This window comes from Acinonyx jubatus, chromosome B2 (genome assembly GCF_027475565.1).
Source record: "Acinonyx jubatus isolate Ajub_Pintada_27869175 chromosome B2, VMU_Ajub_asm_v1.0, whole genome shotgun sequence".
In the NCBI taxonomy this organism is placed as follows: domain Eukaryota; kingdom Metazoa; phylum Chordata; class Mammalia; order Carnivora; family Felidae; genus Acinonyx; species Acinonyx jubatus.
The window spans coordinates 117,373,184-117,392,463 of NC_069385.1; the positions used below are offsets into that span (position 1 = coordinate 117,373,184).

Consider the following 19,280-nt stretch of genomic DNA (forward strand, 5'->3'; position numbering starts at 1 on the left):
AGGCCAGAGACAGGGGGGATTGTGGGGACTGAGGACCCCAGCTCCTGGTCCGAGCTCCATGTCTGGGATCCTGGGCAAGCCAGCTGGCCTCTCCGCCTCAGTTTCTTCATCAGTAGATTGGGGCCATGATCCTTCTCTTGCGGTCCTTAAGGTGTTGTAAGTCACATGGCATGATGGGTGTGAAGGCAGTTTACCCACTGTGGGGGGGGGGGGAGGCTGGGGCTGAGGAACCCGGAGGAGGGTGATGGGGACAGGGTCAGAAAGATGACAGGGCAGATGGTGGAGGACGCGGAGGCTGTGGGAAGGATGCTGGCTTCTACCGTCAGCGAGAAGGGAGCCACAGTGGGGTTCTGAGCGGTGAGGAATGGAACATAGTTCAGATTTAGAAGGATCCCTCCTGCTGCTGGGCGGAGCCCTGAGGAAGCGAGCCAGGAACGGGGCCAACGTGGGGGTAACTGCAGTGATCTCAACAAGGGGCTGCTGGCAGCAGGGGTGATGGGAAGCGGGGGCTCCTGCAGGTGGAGCTGGCTGGATTTTGGATGGACTGCATGTGGGGCAAGAAGTGCAGAGGAGAATCAAGGATGGCTCTGTAGTTTTCGGTGTGCGGATCATCGGAAGGAAGGGATGTCCGGCCCTAAGGTGGGGAATCTGACGGCAGAGGAGCCTGCTTGGGGGCAGAGATCGGGCAGTCCTTTGGATGTGCTAAGTTTGGGATGCCTGTTAGAGGGCCAAGTGCCGCCGTTGAGCCAAAAGTTGAATATGCTACAAGTCCGGGGTTCGGGGCTGAGGGCCGGGCTGGAGATGTAGCCGGGGGAGTCGTCAGCCCATGGATGGCGTTTGAAGCCATGAGCCCACCCAGGTGTGAACTCCTAGGGATGCTTGGCTTTCGGTGAGGCTGCTGCGAAAGCTGCCATGGATGGGGTGCTTGTCATGTGCCAAACACTCTGCCTAATGGCCAGCAGGCTCCACAGCAGCAGGCTAGGGTAGATGTCACCATCCCAATTTACAGATGAGGACGCAAAGGCACAGAGACGTGAAGTGATTTGTCTGAGATCACACAGCCAGTAAGTGGCATGGCTGAACTTGACCCTGTTCCGCCTAACTCAGGAGCCCAGTCCACGCTGCCCCCTGCAGCCCCGGGACACCTCCCTGCCCTGGGGCTTCTTTGGCAGGTACCACTTCTCCTCCAACAGTTCCTCGAGGGCAGGAGCTGTGCCCTCCATTCTGAAACCCGTGGCCTGGCCCAGGGAGGCCTGTGGGCTGTCTTCCAATGGCGGCTGTGGGCTGAGGGGTCCTGAGAAGCAGACGTCAGTGCCCTGAGGTCAGAGCCCTCCGGTTTGGCTCCAGGTCACCCTGCACTCTGACCTGAGTCAAAGCGGCCACTGGGCCCAGCTCATGCTGTGAGCCAGGTCTCCAGCCCCCCCACTGGCCTGCGGGGTGCAGGTGCAGACAGAAGCCCCTTGCCCCGCAGTGCCCAAGGGGCCTCCAGAGCCAGCAGGGGAAGCCACGCCCCAGTCCAGGAAGCTGGCGGCTTGAGAAATGACCTTCGGCATTACCAGGAGGCTCCTTCCCTTGCCTCCTCAGGGAGTAACGGTACAGGGCTGGAAGGCAGACAACACGGTGGGTGAGCCCCTTACTCTGACTTCCCGTAGGTTCCTCTGGCTGCTTGCCAGCACAGTGCTCCCCCGTGGGGTCCACACCCTCCCAGGGTGTCAGACCCTCCAGCGGCCGAGGCCCAGCCCCCTCTCTCAGCTCCCACATCTTTCTAGGCCACCCTGCCTGCCTCTCTTTTTTCCCTTTTTAGGAGGCTCCCTTCAGTATTGATTATGAAAAGGAGCCTCTGAAATGATCTTTTCTGAGGCCCAGAGAGGGGCAGGGACTTACTTGCCTGGGGTCACACAGCAGGCTGGCCTCACACCAACTTGTGGCCTAAGACCCTGCTCTGCACCTGAGGGGTGGGACAGGGGACACGACCCTCCCCTCTGGGCTGCTGAATGAGGAAGGGGAGGGGAGCTCTGAAGTCCCTGCGGGTTCAGACCGCCAGACCTCCTAGAGGCATAGGCAGTCCTGGGGCTGTATCTGTGCTGTGTTTTGTCAGCACTACAAGGTGCCCCAGTGGAAGCTGTAGGCCTGGCTGCTGTGTGTGTGTGTGTGTGTGTGTGTGTGTGTGTGTGTGTGTGTGTATGTGCCCAGGCAGGGGTCTGAGTCAGGCATGAGTGTACAGGGGTGAGTTCAGGTGTGTGTGCGTGTGAATGCAGAGATGCGTGTGTGTATGGGTGTGTACGTTTGCGGGCACGGGCGTGTGCCCAGGTGCGTGTGCACACACGTCTGCAGGTGCCCAGCAGGTGCCCGTTTCCCCCCGCGTGCAGGTGCGGGCGCAGAGTGAAGCTGTCAGTGCTGCTCCGATGAGCAGGCGGACGGATTTCCCAGCATTAGCCCGGATTTCCAGGGGTTATCACTGCAGCCGTGTGGCATGACTGAGCCGTCTGGAGTGTGTGCTTTCTCTACCGCGTGGGGTTACTGCTCAGTCAGCCTTGGGCGGGACCTGGCCCCAGGGGCTGGCCAGGTTGTGGGGAAGTTCATTGATCTGGCTTGAACAGATCCTGGGGATCTCAGTAGCCACTAGGGTCGGCCTGGGCAGAAGCACAGAGCAGGCAGAACTCCTCAGTGCCCCCAGCAGGGCCCCCTGTACCGTATGCCCCCCAGGCCTAGCACAGAAACAGGAAAACGCATCGTCGACCTCCAGGCAGCTCCTTTCTGTGTCCTTCGCCCCACCCCCAGGGTGACCTCTGTCCACACCCATCAAACCCAGCCTGCACTCTGGGGAGCGGTCACTTGTGAGGCTAAGGCAGGACTTCTTGCAGAGGACAGAGTGTGGCAAGGGCCCGACCAGAGAGGGGAGCAGGAGTTCAGGTACCTCTGTCTGGGAGATGGGCGAGTGGGAGAAGAAAGCACATCCTGGAGGTTGCCTCTCACCCCATCTGCCTTTGAGAGCTGCATCCGTGCCTGGGCCCCTGCCCTCTGGGGGTGCCTGCTGGGTTCTAGAAGTTCTAGAGGACCACTGCTTCTTTGAGAGAATCAGCATGCTACGTGCACCTTCACACAGGAGGCCCCAGAATGGTGCCTGATCTGGGGGTGGGGTGGGCATTCCAGACCCTGGGGCAAGGAAAGGGACTGGGGGCGTGCAGCCCCCCTTCTGCTTACACAGAGGGGGCCACTCCCAGCCTGCATGGCCAGAAGAGCCCCCAGGGCCCAGGCTGGGAGGGTGGGCCCCCAGCAGATGGGAGCAGCTTTGCTTAGCTTTGATCTGTTTACACTGCATCTTGTATTTTGTTTGCAGAAAGGCTCCTAGGCTGAAAAGCAAAATAGAAAATAAAACACCAAGGATTGTGCTCTTCCCCCCCACAACCCCCCCTCCCTCCGCCTGCTCAGGGCTGGCTCCATGGTTTTCAGGGCTCTGTGAAAAAAGAAGGGGAAAGCCCCTTGTTCAAAAATGATTCAGCATTCAAGATGGTGGCAGTAGGGCATGAAACCAAGTGTGTATACCCACGGAGCTGACTCTGCCTGGGATACTGGAGGGGCCTAGCATCCCATAGTGGGTCAGGGCAGAGTGCAGTCTGGCCCCCAGGCCTCTGGTCCCCAACACAGGGCTGTGTCCACTGCAGGGCTCAGAGAGGGGCTTCTGTCCCTGGTCCCACCAACTCCACATGGGCCCAACTGCACCCTCCTAACCCCACCCAATCAACAAGGTGGAGCAGAGGGTGTATCTGACTTGGAAACATGACCCTTATACCCAAGAACCCCCAGTGTGAGAGGCAAGACTGCCCTTGCTCTCAGGGAGCCCCCAAGCTAATGAGGGAGACATAGCCTCATCCAGTCCAATGGTGAAGATGTTGATTAGCCCAGACCTTCATTGCTGTCTCCCGTGGTGTGGAGCCTGTCCCCTTCCCTCCCCCTCCCCCGCCCCAGCCACCAGGCCCACCTCAGCAGGTAGAAGAGGTAGCCAGCACCCTCCCACTAGCTAGTCATGCTTGGAGGTAACGCTGTCACCGGAGGGTGGGAGTGTAAGGGCTGGGGTGGGGTAGAGTGGGGATGACTGTGTCCAGAGGGGTGTGTGCTCCCTGGGGACTAGGCTCTTATTCCCCTGGGCCTGTGACATTTCCTGAACAGTGACAATGAAACAGCTTCTCCACACTCCCATCCTCCTTCCCCACGCTGCTGTGCAAAATCACTCAGCTTCGGTCTGTGTTTGGGTGGCCCCATGTGTTGGGAGAGGTAGGTGCTCTCATCCCATGGCACTGATGAGAAAACTGACGCCCAGAGAGGGGTTGAGACTTCCTCAGGGTCACACCCCTCCCTCCTTTCAGACCCTAGAGCTTCTCCAGCCTCTCTCCCTAGGGGAGCTGGAACAATAGCCTTCAGACCCAGGTCATGAGGCATTTCTGGAGAAGGGCAGGAGATGGGGTGGGATATGAGAATGGGTGTCGTGGGGGGGGGGGTCGGATAAAACCGGGGGTCAGGGAGAGCTTCCTAGAGGAGGTGGCACATCAGCCAGGCCCTAGGGGAGGGGACCCAGACCTAGAAACAGCCGATGTAGGGGGCAGAACATTTCCTGCCTTCCCTATGCCCAGACCTGGGGGCCACAGCCTCGGCCTCCTCTGGCCCCACCCAGGCTGAGGGGGAGGCTAGAGGGGCACCTGAGGCTTAGAGGACTGGGAAGGAAGGAGGAGGCGGGGAGGGGACCCCAGGCGGGGGGGGGGGGAATTGTCAGGCCCTGCCTGGAAGGCCCCACTATTGAAGAATGGATTAGCCGACACCCAGATTAATGGACTTTCATTTTGCTAAACATCTGTCACCGTTAGTGCTAGCGAGTGAGCGTGAAATGAGCTTTGACCAATGCTGCCATCGCCATATCTTGCCAGGCGCTGTGGCTCCCGTGCCAGTGCTCTGCACAGGGTGGCGTGTGTGTGTGTGTGGGGGGGGGGGGCGCGTCACTGAATGGATGCTTGGTCAAAGGGCTGTGGCACACCCACTGGGAGTTACTGCACCAACAGATGTTCCTCTCCTTCCCAGCCCCGCGCAGGGGACTGCTCCTGGGAGGCTCAGCTGTGGTCCCCTGAGGGACCTACCTCCCTATAGCACGTAGGAGTGGGGAGCCCTTCCGTGTACGTAGCACGTGCCGGGCATTGTTCTACGTCCATTCACCGTTTGTCAAGTTGTTTCACCCTTACAGCCACCCTATGAAGTAAGTGCTATCATATCATGCCAGTGTTATACGTGAGGAAACTGAGGCACAAGGTGGGACTTGTCCAAGGTCACATAGCTAGAAGTGGTAAAGCCAGGATTTGGTCTGGTCTAAAGTCCTGGCTCTATACCTTGACTCCCTTTTGCCCAAAGTCAGTGGGACACAGGGCTCCCGGGGTCTGTCCTCTGTGTGTCTGTCTCTGGGGTCAGGGCCCCTGCGGCACCAGGCGGAGCCTTCTCTGACGCTGTCCCCCTGGCCCCCCTCCAGCTGTACATCCAGACAACGACGCTGACCGTCTCGGTGAGTCTGAGCGCCTCGGTGTCCCTGGGGATGCTCTACATGCCCAAGGTCTACATCATCCTCTTCCACCCGGAGCAGAATGTGCCCAAGCGCAAGCGCAGCCTCAAAGCCGTCGTCACCGCCGCCACCATGTCCAACAAGTTCACGCAGAAGGGCAGCTTCCGGCCCAATGGTGAGGCCAAGTCTGAGCTCTGCGAGAACCTGGAGACCCCAGGTGAGTGCCCAGCCCTGCTCCTTTCCCTCTGGGCCCGCCCAGGCCAGTCTCCTCCTTCAACAAGGCCCGCCCCCCACCCCCCCACCTCCCTGGGGACCCAGGCCACGCCCCTCCCAGAGCTGGGTCCTCAGTGGGTACTGGGAGAGCCCCGAAGCCACAGGTGAGTGGGAACTCCGGGAGAACCCTGATGCACCAGGTTAGTGCCCCTCTGCCCCGCCCCATCCTAGTAACCAGGAGAGAACCTCAAGGTCCCCCCCACCACCTAGCCCTGGCTACACCCTTCCAGGGATATCTGCCCACCTGTGGTGAGGCCATGGGGGAATGTGGTTCATGCAGAACGATGGGGGACTCTGGGATTTCTCTGGTCAAGGGGTTGTCTCGAGGGCCCTTGCCTTCTGGCCCTTAAGTAACCTGGGCACAGAGGCTCTGGTGCCAGCCTGGCCACCTTCTACCAGGGCCCTGAGGGTATGGGGCCTCAGGATGTGGGTCCCCAGGATGGGTAAGGGAAGGAGTGAGTTGGACAGAGGGCCTTCAGAGGCCTCAGTTCTCAGGTAGCAGGGTGTTCCCAAGGGATTGTCCAAGGCGACCTCAGCAGTAGAGGGGGATGGGGAGACAGAAGGACACAGGGACCTTGGCATCTAAGGGGCAGGCCCAAGGTCTCGGCCTGGGCAGGAATGTACATGGGAGGGAGCAAGGCCACCATCTTTGCCAACTTTTCTGGTCCCCCTGCAGCCAGCCCTCTGTGAGAAGAGATTGAGAGGAGAGAGAGGCAGAGCATGTGAGGGACAGGTTAGACCTTGGGGGCACCTGTAATAGTGGTGACCATTTCCTAAACCCTGATTGTGTATTACACCTACCATGTACCAGTTTTCGTCTTCACAGCAGCCTTGAAAGGCAGGTATTTTTATCATCTGTGTAATACAGAAGAGTAAAGGGAGGCTCAGAAAGATTAGGGACTCACCCAAGTCACGCAGCCAGCAGGCACCCGGCCTGGACTTGACCTCCACGGTAGTATCACTGCTCCCTTCTCAGAAGGACGGAGGCCTCTGCCCTGGGAGGTGAGCCATGGGGTCTCCCACCTGTGGGGTGAGAGATAGAGGGGTTGCTATGGTCACCCTGCCCCCTCTGAGATGCTGGCTCCCTCCCCGGACATCTTGCAAGTGCCCAAATAGTTTAAATGGCAGCATCTCCTGCCTCCCCTGCTCTCTGAGAGTCCTGGGGGGCTCCCGTTGGTGGGGAAGGAGGAGCAGAGCCCCCCCCCGCCCAGGAGACTTTCAGTCCCAGAGGGACCTGGGAGTTAACACTCAGCTTCTTGCCTCTAGTCCTGGGGCAGAGGCCCCAAATGGACATCGGCCATGGCAGCAGGAGGGATATGAGCTAGACTCCAGGAGGGTCTGGAGCACAGGCTCCGGAGAGGAGGCCCTTTGTCATCCGCAAGTAGGTCAGGAGAAATAGGAGACCTGGCCTCCCTGGTGTGTTTTGGCTGGGGCAGCGCCTCTCACAGGCTCCCCACCTGTGGCTCCGGGTGAAGCATCCTCCCTTCCTTTCTGGGCACGGCTTCCGCCTGTTGAGTGACTGCCACCTGTGGAAAGAAGGAGAGTCCCTTCCTACATCCAAACAGGACATTTTACTCCCAAAGCCCTCTCCCCTGTTCCGTGATCTCGACAGGAGGCCCATGAGGCCTGGGTAGGGCTAGAGGTTTGATTTGCAGCCGAGGCCCAGAGAGGGTGAGGGATTCTCCTGAGGTCACACAGCAAGGTGGTGGCTGGCTGGCCCCACAGTGTCTTTCCCTTGACCCTGACTTCACATGGCCTCCCTATCTCTGGGTCTCCATTCTCCGGGCAGAGCAGTATACCTGGCTTCTGGCACACCCCTTTCACTGACATCCTGATGACTCTGTGTTGCCCACCACCCCCCCCCCCCTCGCCGTCTTTTGCCAAATGACCTCTGGTTCTTTTCAATCTTGCTCTTCCTCCCAGAGCACCAGCTTCCCTGGGACCTACAGCCCTCCCTTCAGGTGCCACGTGGGCCCTCCACTCTGAGATGGGAAGGGGCACTGTCCTCCTAGAACTCCCCACCTCTGGCCTTTTGTGTCTAGATCTGCAGAAACCCCACGTGCGGCCCCTAGCCAGGCCCTTCTGTCCCGAGCAGGGACCCCTCACTGCTCCCCACCCCCCACTCCTGACTTCTGTTTTCCTCCTTCCCATGGAGATTTACCCTTCCCGGGTTCCACCCCTCATACCTTACTCTGCTGGGGCAGGAGCAGGTCTGTCAAACGAGCTCCGGCCCCCAGGCTCATCAGAGTGGGGCATTAACCCTCCAGGGACCATGGGCGGCTAACTAGAGCTAACACCCCGACTCCAAAGGAGGGAAGCAGAGTGTGGGACCTTCCCTGACAGTTGTGATAGACATTGTTTCTTCTGACTCTCTTCAGGTTGGTCACATGGGGACAGGGTACAATTACTACCCCTTCCCACCCCACCCCCCACCAGACAAGGAGGGGAGTGGAGGCTTGGCGAGGGGACATACAGTGTTCCCAGCCCCCTGCTTCCTGCAGGGGAAGGGTGAGAGCTGCCGTAGAAGCCAGAGGCCAGGGCCCCTTGCCCCCACTGCCCCTTAGCTCGGTGACAGCAGGGGCTGTAGATGTGTTGGGTGGGAGCCAGGTGATTAATTCTGGGGATGCCAGACCGAGGGGGCGTGAGCGGGAAAAGTGGGGAGATGTCACTCCTGTGAAACAGGGACATTTTTCACTCTGTCACTGGCAGGCCACGTATCTTTAAACAAACAACAGAATAAATAATTCAGGGGCCTGATTGCGGGCAGATTGGGCACAGAGACATGGGGCAACAAATGGGGGCTGTCAGCTCGTGCTTGCCATTGCCCAGCTAATTGTTATCTGAGGTGGCAGGGACTGAAAACCAGCAGCAACAGCCTGTCATCAGCAAGGGATGGGTTTGGGGACCTTTGTACACACCCCTCACCCCGTCCCTCCCTTCATGCTGAGGATGCCCCTGGAGTGTCGCTCTCCCCGCCCTGTCCTCATTGCTATAGTTATTTCAGCCCTGTCCCTTTGCAGGGTTTAAAGAGGATTTCCATCCACCCTGTGGCTGAGAGCCAGCCAAGGGTTTATTATCCCATTTTACAGATGAGGGACTTGAGACTCGAGAGGTTCAAGTTGTTGGAAGGGCTCCTTGGCAGGTGCTGAGATCCCCTGTCCTGGGGAGGGCAGGACTGGACCCAAAGTCTCCTGACTCCTGGCCAGAGCGCTTCCCTTTGAGCCTCACAGTTAGCTCCCGGGAGCCCGGGCAGACTCACTGCTCCCATTTTCCAGATGGTGAGACCGAAGCTCCGCTGAAGGACTCTGGGGCCCCTGGCTTGTAGCTGAGGGCCGAATGCGCTTCCAGGTTCTGGAACCCAAGGACTGGATTTTCTATTGGAGACAGCTCTGGTCTTAGAGGGACAGCAGGGCCCAACTGTCCCTCACCTCCCCCACCACCTGCTCCCCTCTCACCCGCCTCGGTGCCCCCACGGCCGCCCTCAGGCGCCCATTTCCCTACAGTTGGTGGTTTTGCTGCTGCTGCTGCTGCTGCTGCTGCTGCTGCTGCTGCAGTTTTCCTTCACCCCTGAGCCATGGCTGCTGACGGGTTTACAGGTTTGGAAACTCAATTTTATCAGTTCACCCAGGGGGTGATGGAGCCCTGGGGAACTGATTCTCATCGGCCTGGCCTGCAGCTCGTGATTAAGCTGCCGGCTCACTTTCTGACAGTGCTGGATAGCGGAGGGTGGAGACTGGGGCTGGGGGAGCCCCTCAGGACAAGCAGTTGGGGCAAAAGGGCCACCGCTCTCATGTAACAGGTAGGGAAACTGAGGCCTAGCAGGGTGGGGGAAGAGCTTCCGGAAGTTACAGAGTGGGGGTTAGAGGCTCCTGTCCCTAGATCTGTGCACCCTCATACCTCCCTCTCAGCACCTCTGGCCTCATGGCGGGTTCCTTCCCCAAGTATGCCCAGCCAGGCGCCTCACGGGTGCTGTCCATGGTCCTTCTACTCTCATAGTCAGACGGCGCCCTGGAGGCATATGGGTCATTTTAGAAATGAAGGTGGCAAGTCTTGGCACACTGTAAGGTGCTGTGTTCTTACTCTCTTCCTGAAGTCATGGGCCCCGTCACCTGTCCTGGTGGCACCTAAAACTCAAAACTTCCCGGCTACTGCCCAGCCAAGTGATTGTTCATGTTCTGCTTGAATATTTCCACGACCACATCAGGCCATCCTCTCCGCTCAGCTCTGGCCGGGAGAAAGTTCTTCCTTTCCTTTCGTTCACCTGCCCTCCACCCCGCGTGCCTCCCCACTGGTCCTGCAGTGCTGTCCTCTGCTCACCCCACCCCCAACGAGTTTGCTTCTTGCCACACTTGATGGGCCCTCTGAGAGTTGGACCCAGCAATCTGGCCCGTGTCAGTGGGCTTCCAGCTACACTGGTGTGGTAGATGGGCAGGAATGGGGACCCGGGTTTCTTCCATCTGGCTCCGTTGGCTCCCAGAGGGCTGTGCTGAGGCTAGTTGCCCTCAGTGTCTGTTCTGTCCGTGGAAAGCAGAAGAGAGGAAGTACAGGAGAAACCATCTGTTTTAATCAAATGACACGCAAGTCACACACAGCCCTCACGACCCTCACATGTCATTCGCAGGAACGCCATCAAGCAGGGAGCTCGGGAAATGTAGTCTTTACTTGGCAGTCATGGGCCCTGGGAAAACGGGGTAGAGAGGATTGGGGGGTACCGTGGGCAGCCCACCGCACTGCTCCCCTCAGTGCCCTCTGCCCCAGGCCAGATGCCTTGGCCACGCACTCCTTTCCCGAGAAGACAGGACCCTGATGGGGTGTCAGGGCAGCTTTGCGAACAAGGGCCCCCTGATTGTCTCCCATCCAGCCTCCTCTGGGCACCAGCATACAACTCCCACCCCAAGCGGCAAGGCTGACCTTGATTACTCTCCACTGAGCTGTCCCAGGCCGTGGAGGGAGACCCTGGATCCGGACAGGACAGAACCAAGGACCTGGCCAGGGTCCTCACCCCAGTGCCTCATTTTTCACATGAGGGTGGCATTTACCTAGCCTCCTCACTAGGCTGCCGTGAGGTCTGAACCCCGGCCGGGTAGAGGCAGGGGGAGGCTCGTGCTGCCCCGAAAAGCTGATGTTGTCACCCAGCTGTGAGTGGTGCGGAGGGCCCCAGGAGTGGCTGAAGGAGGGCCAGAGCCATGGGTGCGGATAAGGAGGCCTCGAGGCTGAGGTGAGACAGGGACACCTAGAAATGGGAAGGGTAGCCGGACCAAGGCCCAAGGGGACCTGGAGGCCTTCCACTTCCCTTGGGTGTGGCACGGGGGCCAACTGGTCAGCTCGTCAGTTTCTAGCCTCATGAGCCCCCCCTGCTCCGGTTCCATCTTTTATTTCCTCCGTCCCAACTCACCACTCCCGTCCCCTAGGCTGCCAGGCTATGTCTAATGTCTGTTCTTTGCATGTGTTCTTCTAGAACGTGTGCTGTTGACCTGAAAACTTCTGTTGATAATACTTTAAGGCTATACAATTATATTACAAATAAAAACAATTCTCTTCAAGTGTGGTGGAGTCGGGAGGTGGCTGGGGCTTCGTCGGGGGGGGGGTGGGGTTGGGCGGGAGTGTTCTAAGGAGGGGTCCTAACTAAAACAACTGTGGGGAGGGCAGGGCACTCCAGGCAAGCAGCCTGGCCCCAGCAAAGATGTGGAGGTGGGAAGGATGTTCAGAGACTGGGCGAGTCCAGTGAGGTGGGGGGGGGGGTGCACGGTGGTGGAAGGAAAGGGGGGGCAAGCGATGGGATGGGTGGGGTGGGGCCACCATGCGGTTTGGGGGCTGTGAACTGCTTGGTTCAGGGGTCTGGACTTGATGCCGTGGGCAGGGCAATGCCTGAGCGGAAGGGGGGTTTGAAGAAGCCAGCCCCTGATGCCTGGGTACCCCCGGTCTCTCTCCTTCCAGCACTGGCCACCAAACAGACCTACGTCACCTACACCAACCATGCAATCTAGCTAGGCCGCCAGAGCCGAACAAGAGGAGGATCCAAGACCCTTGTGGCTGATGCGTCGGGCCAGGGCCACTCCCAGGGGCCCAGCTGATGTCTTGCCTGCCCGTGGGCGCCCACGGACGTGGCTTGGTGCTGAGGACAGCAGAGCCCCCGGCGGTCACTGCTGGGCAGCCTGGGCAAGCCGGGCAGGTGACAGGAGGAGGACAAGGGGCTGGGGAAGCTTCAGGCCACCCCAAGAGCCTGCATCTTGGACCATGGCCCCTCCTGGCCCCAAATCACAGGGGCCTAGGCTGTGTGGGCCCCAGTGTTGGTTTTCTCTCTCTCCCTTCGTCTCTGCCTGTCCCACTGGTGACCGTCCGAGTCCGTCTCCATCCCTGTCTTTATTTTATCACTGCCTTTTCTCTCTGTGTCTTCACCTGTGTGCTCTACTCTTCTTTCTTTCTGCCTCTGCCTCCTCTCCCTGATGCATTCTCTGTCTCCAGATCTCTCCAGTTTTTTCTCTTGTGCTCCACCCAGGTCTCATGCATTTTTCTTCCCTGTCCTCGCCCCCTCCTCACCTTCATCGCATCCCGCCTTTGCTCTCTCCCCGTCACCACCTCCCAATTCACCAAACCGTACGTGTCGCAAAAGAGAAAAAGCTCAAAAAAATTCCAAACACAAAAAAGCCAAAACAAAAACGAATCTCGCGTGTGTTGCAAAGTGCCGCGTCCTCCTGGTGGCCTCTGTGTGTGTCCCTGTGGCCCGCAGCCTGCCCGCCTGCCCCCTCCCGTCTGCTGTGTGTCCTGCCCGCCTGCCCGCCTGCCCGTCCTGCTGATGACACGGAGTTCAGTGCCTGGGTGTTTGGTGATGGTTATTGATGACAATGTGTAGCGCATGATTGTTTTTATACCAAGAACATTTCTAATAAAAATAAACACATGGTTTTGCACCCTGGCTCCACATCCACTGAGGGCCCTGCAGGGGGACCCCAGTCTCAACCTGCAGCCGGAGAGCCTAGAATTAGAGGCAAGGAGCAAGTGGGTCATGGACCCTAGGGCTTGCGGGCGATGGAGGCTGCCTCCGGGGCTGGCATCGAGTGGGAACATGTGGCATCGAGTGGGAACATGGAGAGGCCTTGGGCAGGGAGGGACCAGGACTTTGCAGCACATTCCAGAAATCAGCATCTGGTGGTCCCCTAAGGGGGATGTTCTATTCCTGTCCCTGGCCCTGCAGCCCCTAAGGAAGGTACCGTTTTGGCCCTTCCTCTCCTCTCACAGTCCTTACACCTGGGCCTCCGATCCCCGCCCCGTAACGAGCTTCTTCTTCTCCTCCATCTAGCCCGGAAACTCTCCTCTTGAGAAATTGGCTTCCAGGGCTCCCAGCACCCACAGCCCTGCCCTCCCGCCTGTCCTGTCTCCAGGTGACAGGTGCTAGGATGATGTGTGTCTCTGTCCTAGAGATTGGAGTGTGGCGTGTGTCCGCGTGGGCCAGGTGTGTGGCACAGGTATATGCGTGTGGCTCCCCCAGCCCTGTGTGTGTGTCTGTTTTGGCTGCACGTCTGTGTGTGCTCTTGGTACCTCCATATGCATGCTTGTCTGTCTAGTGTGTCTGTTTAGGCCCAAGTGGGGGTAAAACCACATTGCACCCACATCGTGACGATGCTTGTCCCTGGCCAGCGGCAAGTGTGCAAGTGTGTGTTCACAGCAGCTGGCTTCGTTGGCAGGCTGGGCGGGAGGGAGCGGGAAGCAGCTTAGGGGCTGGGCTCTGCCGGGGGTAAATTACAGAGCCAGCGACACAATGAGGCCACAGCGGCAGCTGAAGCCCAGGCTTCCTGTGCCGCCCCTTTCTGGCCCACCCCAGGCCCCACAGCCCCTCCTACCTCCTTGGCTGGCTGAAGTGTGGGGCGCAAGGGCCAAGGGCCTGGAAGGACCCCAGTGGGGGCCAGGCAGGGACCGGGTGTGTAGAGGTGAGGCTGGTGCATTAAATGGTGCCCTGGGCAGTGCCCCCTATGTAGGCCCGTCTAACTCCTTCGGGAGGGCTGGTGTCACGCCCACCTCTGCTCAGGCAATCTGTTCCCTTGGAGGGCCTGGGAGAGAGAGAGAGAGAGTGTGTGTGTGTGTAGAGCACCTACTTTATGCTCGGTATGCTCTGCCTGTCCCTCAGAGAGCTTCCCGTCTGATGGGGAAGATCTAGGCCTCAGCATTTCTACAGCCTAGAAATGCCGAATATCCCAAAGGAACATAGTTATAGGAATAGGGTGGGGTAGGTAGGGGAAGCCTTGGGTGGGGTGTGAATTCCAAGGAGCCGTGTCTGGGAAATGGAGAAGTGTGCGGCTCCATGGGTCAGGGGTGGAGAGGAGGGACTAGTCTCCCCAGCACTTCCGGGAGGCAGACCCGGCGCAGGGGTGTGGGAGGGTGGGTGCCACGCATCACCTGGAAGGCACAGCCGGTGAAGCCGGGCCTGGGATCCCACAGGTGGGCCCCACTGGGATGTGCTCTGATGCACGGGTGGGAAAGCCCCGTGGCTGCTCACCTTTGCTCCCTCTGCCATGCTGTTAATTCCCCGGGCTCATGTGGGACACCCAAGAGAGGCAGACAGATGAGCAGTGCCTTTGGAATTTTATACTTCAAAAAGATGGGGGCTGGCTTTGCAGTGTCCCTGGTTCCCTGGAGAGAGGGATGGTGGCCCCCAGAGACCTTTGCTCGGTAAGCAGGGTGATGGGGTGTCCACAAGCTCCCAGGGAGAGGCCCAGAGGCCCCAGGGCTGCAGCCTCCTCCTTTGTGGGTGGGGCCGGTGACAATACATTTTACAATCTCCCCAGGTGTCTGCTATGCAGCCCAGTGGGCCAGGGAACTCGGTGGTTTTCAAGCTGTTCCAATGGCAGAACCTTTCCTTTAAATCAGCAGCAGCATCCCCGGGAACTTGTTAGAAAAGCAAATTATGGGCCCCACCCAGACTTGGTTCTTTACACATCCAATCCACAGGTATTAAGTACCTAGTATGGGCCAGGCTGAGGGTGTGAAGTAATGAACGAGGTGGATGTGGCACTGGACTTTGGGGTTCTGCAGACAAGAGGGAACAACGCCCACTCGAGAGCTCGTGGAGGCCCAAAGCCAAGGCTAGGCTACTACTAGCCCGGGGCAGAAGCCCACCAAGCTACCAAGCCAGCGGGGCACACAGGACACCTTTGTGGAACTCCTAGGTCCCTGGGGACTCAGCTTCAGAGGCAGTATACAAGCTTGGGTCCCTTCCAGCTCAGATGCGAAGTTCCAGTGTCTCCTAGTCTGTTTCTCCTGTCCTGCCTTCTCAGGCCCTGGTGGCAGAGGCAAAAAGGACCAGGAAGTGGCCTGTGAACACCATGCCAGGTGCCCCCACACCATCTCAGCCTCCAGGCCCAGGGAGGGGTCCTCGGGAGCCCACAGAAAGATGCTGACCTTTCAGGAGGCCACGTGGCTCCTCTCTGGCCAAAGGACAGGCCACAGGCCCTTTGTTTTAGAGGCTCTTACTAAGGCCTGCAGCTTCCTCCTCCCAGCCTGGGGTTTCCATCTGCCCACTCAACAGCGAGGGGAGACTGAGGCACTCTCCCTGACATCTGAGCTTCTCTCTGCCCCCACCGCCTGCCCTGCACTGCCCTGGGTGCCCAGCAGAGCTTGGCCCTGGCACTCGGAGCCTCCCAGGGCTTGGACCTCCCTGAAGACAGCCTGGCACTGAATGGCACATGGTGCCCAAATCTCACTTCAGTTGGCAAAAGCAGCAATTAGCATTTAATGAGGCTTCTTGCTTTATTTTTAGGTAACCTCCAAGGCCCTGCCTGTGTAATTCAGCCCGCCATTGCTCGGCAGATAATTAAAGCATGTCACCATAATTTGCCTTTTTTTTTTTTTTTATAAAGCCCATAATTATGTTTTTATTGCAAGGGGGGGGGGAGAGAGGAGGGAAAGAAAACAAAGAGGTGAAATTGGGGCAGGAAATGGGGCTTGGCTCCCTTAGCCAGGCTCCTCTACCCCATCAGCTGACCCAGGAGCCCCCATCCTGGCTGTGGCTCCCCAGGGCTCCCTCAGCTTCAGGGTCTGCCCTGGGCACTCCCTGCCCAAGAATGCCTCTTTGTTGGCTTGCCTTATTGGAACTTCTGGAGAGCCCTCCTCTTCCAGGTTGGGGTGGGAGGGCCTTCCTGCTCTTCCCTTTCCTTATAAAACCAGTCCCAGTTTGCTGTTCCAGTGGGCAGGAAGGGGGTCGGGTGAAAACCCGAGTAGCCTCGAGTTGCTGTTTCTTGAGCTGCACACAGGCACCTGGGAGTTTCTTTATACTACTCTCCACTCACACGTTTGAAGATTTCCACAGGAAGTGGAATAAAACCCCCCTCCCAGGGAGGGGTCTGCTAACAGAGCCTGACATCTGGAGTCCGCTTCCAGGGGCACTTGTGAGTTGCTGTTCTTTCTCACTATGAGGTGAAGGGCCGTCTTTCTGCAGGAACTATACTGCAGTCTAGTATTTTGATGCTGGAGCGTGGTGGTAGGTGATCTTTGCTGGGCCTCTGATAGATTTTTTTTGAGCCTGCAGGCCATGCTAGGAACAGGAAGGGCAGCTGCCCGCAGCGTTTCAGGGAGGCCGCTGCCCCCAAACATCTTCCCAGCTGCCACCTGTGCTACTTAAAATTCTACCGGTAAAGCCTCAGTCTCCTGGGCCAAGGTGCGTTCGCCCAAAACACATCAATTGCTTGGCAATCATATCGGAGTCTGGTATGAAGATACCAGCTCCCCTGGGGTGTGGGACAGGGGACAGGTAAGTTGTGAAAGAACACGCAGATTACTTTAACTCGAGTAGCAAGTGGCCCTCTGCCCCTTTCTGAACACCACCTCACCCCAACATCATATTACGTCCACGTGGTTTGCACATCATCTTCCTGCTCCCACAAGGATGTCAGCCCCGTAGGGCAGGGGGTTTCGTCACTTTGATCACAGCTGAAACCCGGGGGCCTAGAACAGCACCTGACATACAGCAGGCATATAATAAATATTTGTGGAATGAGTGAGTTGTGGGGGAGGGGCTGGGCTGGAGACCCAGAGGGGCCTATTTAGCTGTATCCGCACCTCCACAATGCCCCGTGCTTGGCTCTGACCCTGAGTCTCTGCCCAAAGCCCAGTGGTCATTTCTTCATTGTAGCTGCCCAAGGTCTTCCCTAGAGGCCCGAGGTGAGCCTGAATGTAGCAAGCTGATGATTGGAAAGGGAGCTGATCCCCCCGCCCCAGGGTGAGAGACACCCTGGAGTTGGTATCAGGGGGCCCGGATTCTAGGTAAGGACCTGCTGCTGACTCGCCGTGTGCCCTTGGGCAAGTTGCTTTCCCTCTCTGGGCCTCAGTTTCTTCATCCGTAAAGTGAGGGATTGAGTTCTGAGCCCTCGCAGCCTGGGTAGGGAGCCAGCATTCCAAGCAGTACAGGAAGGGGAGGTGACTGGGAAGAAGAGTCTTTGGGGGCATGTTGCTATGGCAACTGTGCACACATCAAGGGGTGGGGGAGGAGCTTGCCTATGCAAATGAGGCCCTTGCTTTGGCATCCCCAGTCCCGGTTGTCTGTCTGTGATCTGTGACCGGAGGAGGTTTTGTTAATACTGTGGGGCAGGGGGAGAAGACAGAGAAGGGGTGCGGGTTGTTTGGGGGGCAGGACCAGTCCAGGTGGGCCGGCCAGCCCTGCACTCTTACCACAGTGTGGTGCTCGGGGTGCAGGTCAACGGAGGTGGTGGAGGAACCTGAGGTCCGGGGGGCCGAGAAGCTGGTGAGGATTTGAGAGGCCCCAGAAAGACCCTCCCCACCACCATCCCGATCAACCTAGAAAATCAGAGAAGCACGGTTTTCAGAGGATCCCAGTAAAAGCTCTCCCTGGTAAGCACTGTCCCTTCCAAGGGTGCACTTGGGAAAGCAGGGAGCAGAGCTTGGGGGGAAGAACGCTGGCTTTGGTCTCTGCCAGGTCACTGTGACTCAGGCACCTGAGTCACTCAGCCCTCGGAACCTCGCTTTCTGCATCTGTGAAACAGAGATAATACTATCTCCTGAAGACCATGTCAAGACTCCAAAGGACACACGGGCAGGTCAGGATGGGTCTTGCACCTGCCCTGGAGCCCTACCCTCCAGGACAGTGTGTGTGTGCCCTTCTCTTCTTCCTTCACCCGGCTCGCCCTCCTCTGTGGTTTCGGACTTTTCTTCCCCCCCACTCCTCAAAGGCTAGAGCTCCCTCTGGGGCTCCTGGCCCATGCCCTTTAGTTCTTTTCTTCTACCTCAAAAGTTCCGTGGGCTCTCTCCCACCTAAACTCACGGCCTCAGCGCTTTCCCAAACTTCCGCGTCCTCCCCCTTCGTTTCCCAGCCTCCCTTGCAGGCGGCTAGAGGCCACGTGACATTTCTGGCCAATGAGCTGTGGGGAGCGGCCACGCCCATCACTTCCCGCAGGGGCCTATGGTGTTCCTCTGCCAGGCCCCTCCTCTGGCGGGTTTAGTTGGCATAGAAGATGGAGGGCCGGTGGGTCCCCGAGTCACTGGCCCGAGCACCTCCTCTGCCAACCCGCTGTGAACTTTGTGTGAATAAGGAGCTTTTTTGTTAAGATGCTGAGATTTCAGGATTTATTTGTTTCTGAGTTACAGCTTTTCCTATTCTGACTAATCTATCATCAGACAAGTGCCAAATTTATGTATCTCTCCCAGCCTCCAAACCTCCTTCCGTGCACCCTGCTAGTTACTCAGAATCATCCGTGGTGGAAGCCACAGCGTCTCCTAAATGTGTTCCTCTCCCACGTCCCCCGTCTTGGTGATCAGCAGCCACCTGAGCCAGAACCCACAGCTTCCCCTACACCGCTCTTCGCACCCCAGGGCGGTGGCTAAGTCTCCGCCGCTCTCTCTGGCATCCCTGGATTTCATGCCGTCACCACCTGTCGCCCTGGACGGTGGGCTCTGCCCCGCCCTTCCCCCAAGCTTCCAGTCTTCATCTCGGTTCCTTAAACATGCTGCTCCCTGCCTTCTGGCTTGTGTCTTTCCCGCGAGAAATCTGTCGTCATCCTGATCTTTGTCCTAATGTATATAACCTCCCTTTTCTCTGGCTGCTTTTAAGGTTTTCTCTTTATCGCCGGTTTTAAGCAATTTGATTATGACGTGCCTCGGTGTGACATTTCTTCATGTTTCTTGCACTTGGGTTTTGTGGAGCTTGTGGGATCTGGAGGTTTACTGTTCTCATATTTGGAAAGCTTTTGGCCATTATTTCTTCGAAACTGTTTCTGTCCTCCCCTCTATCTTCTCTCCTTCAGGGACCTCATGTAACTGGCCTCAAAGTTGCCCAATAACTCAGTGATGCTCTACTCTTTCATTTTGGGTCTGTTTCCTCTTTGTGTTTCATTTTGTGTACGTTTTATTACTATGTTTTGAGGTTCCCTAACCTTTTTTCCCCCTCTGTGGTTTCCAACTGCTGTTAATTGTTTCCAGTGCATTTTTCATCTCAGCACCCTAACTTTCGTCTCTAGAG

The 19,280-nt window shown here is 58.0% G+C and overlaps 1 protein-coding gene across 4 annotated transcripts in view; it reads left to right on the forward strand.

Annotated features, from left to right (window-relative positions):
• Nucleotides 1-12,726, forward strand: part of GRM4 (glutamate metabotropic receptor 4) — a 116,410-nt gene extending 103,684 nt beyond the window's left edge. For 2 of the 4 annotated variants that reach the window (XM_027057964.2, XM_053222922.1), the window contains exons 10-11: nt 5,513-5,759; nt 11,753-12,726. In XM_027057964.2, coding sequence (XP_026913765.1) covers nt 5,513-5,759; nt 11,753-11,802 — 297 coding nt within the window. In that variant the 3' untranslated portion in view covers nt 11,803-12,726. Of the gene's footprint in view, nt 1-5,512; nt 5,760-9,090; nt 9,344-11,752 lie in introns of those variants that run through there. The other 2 variants (XM_053222923.1, XM_027057965.2) reach the window with 2 other exon arrangements.
• Nucleotides 12,727-19,280: the final 6,554 nt, after the last annotated feature.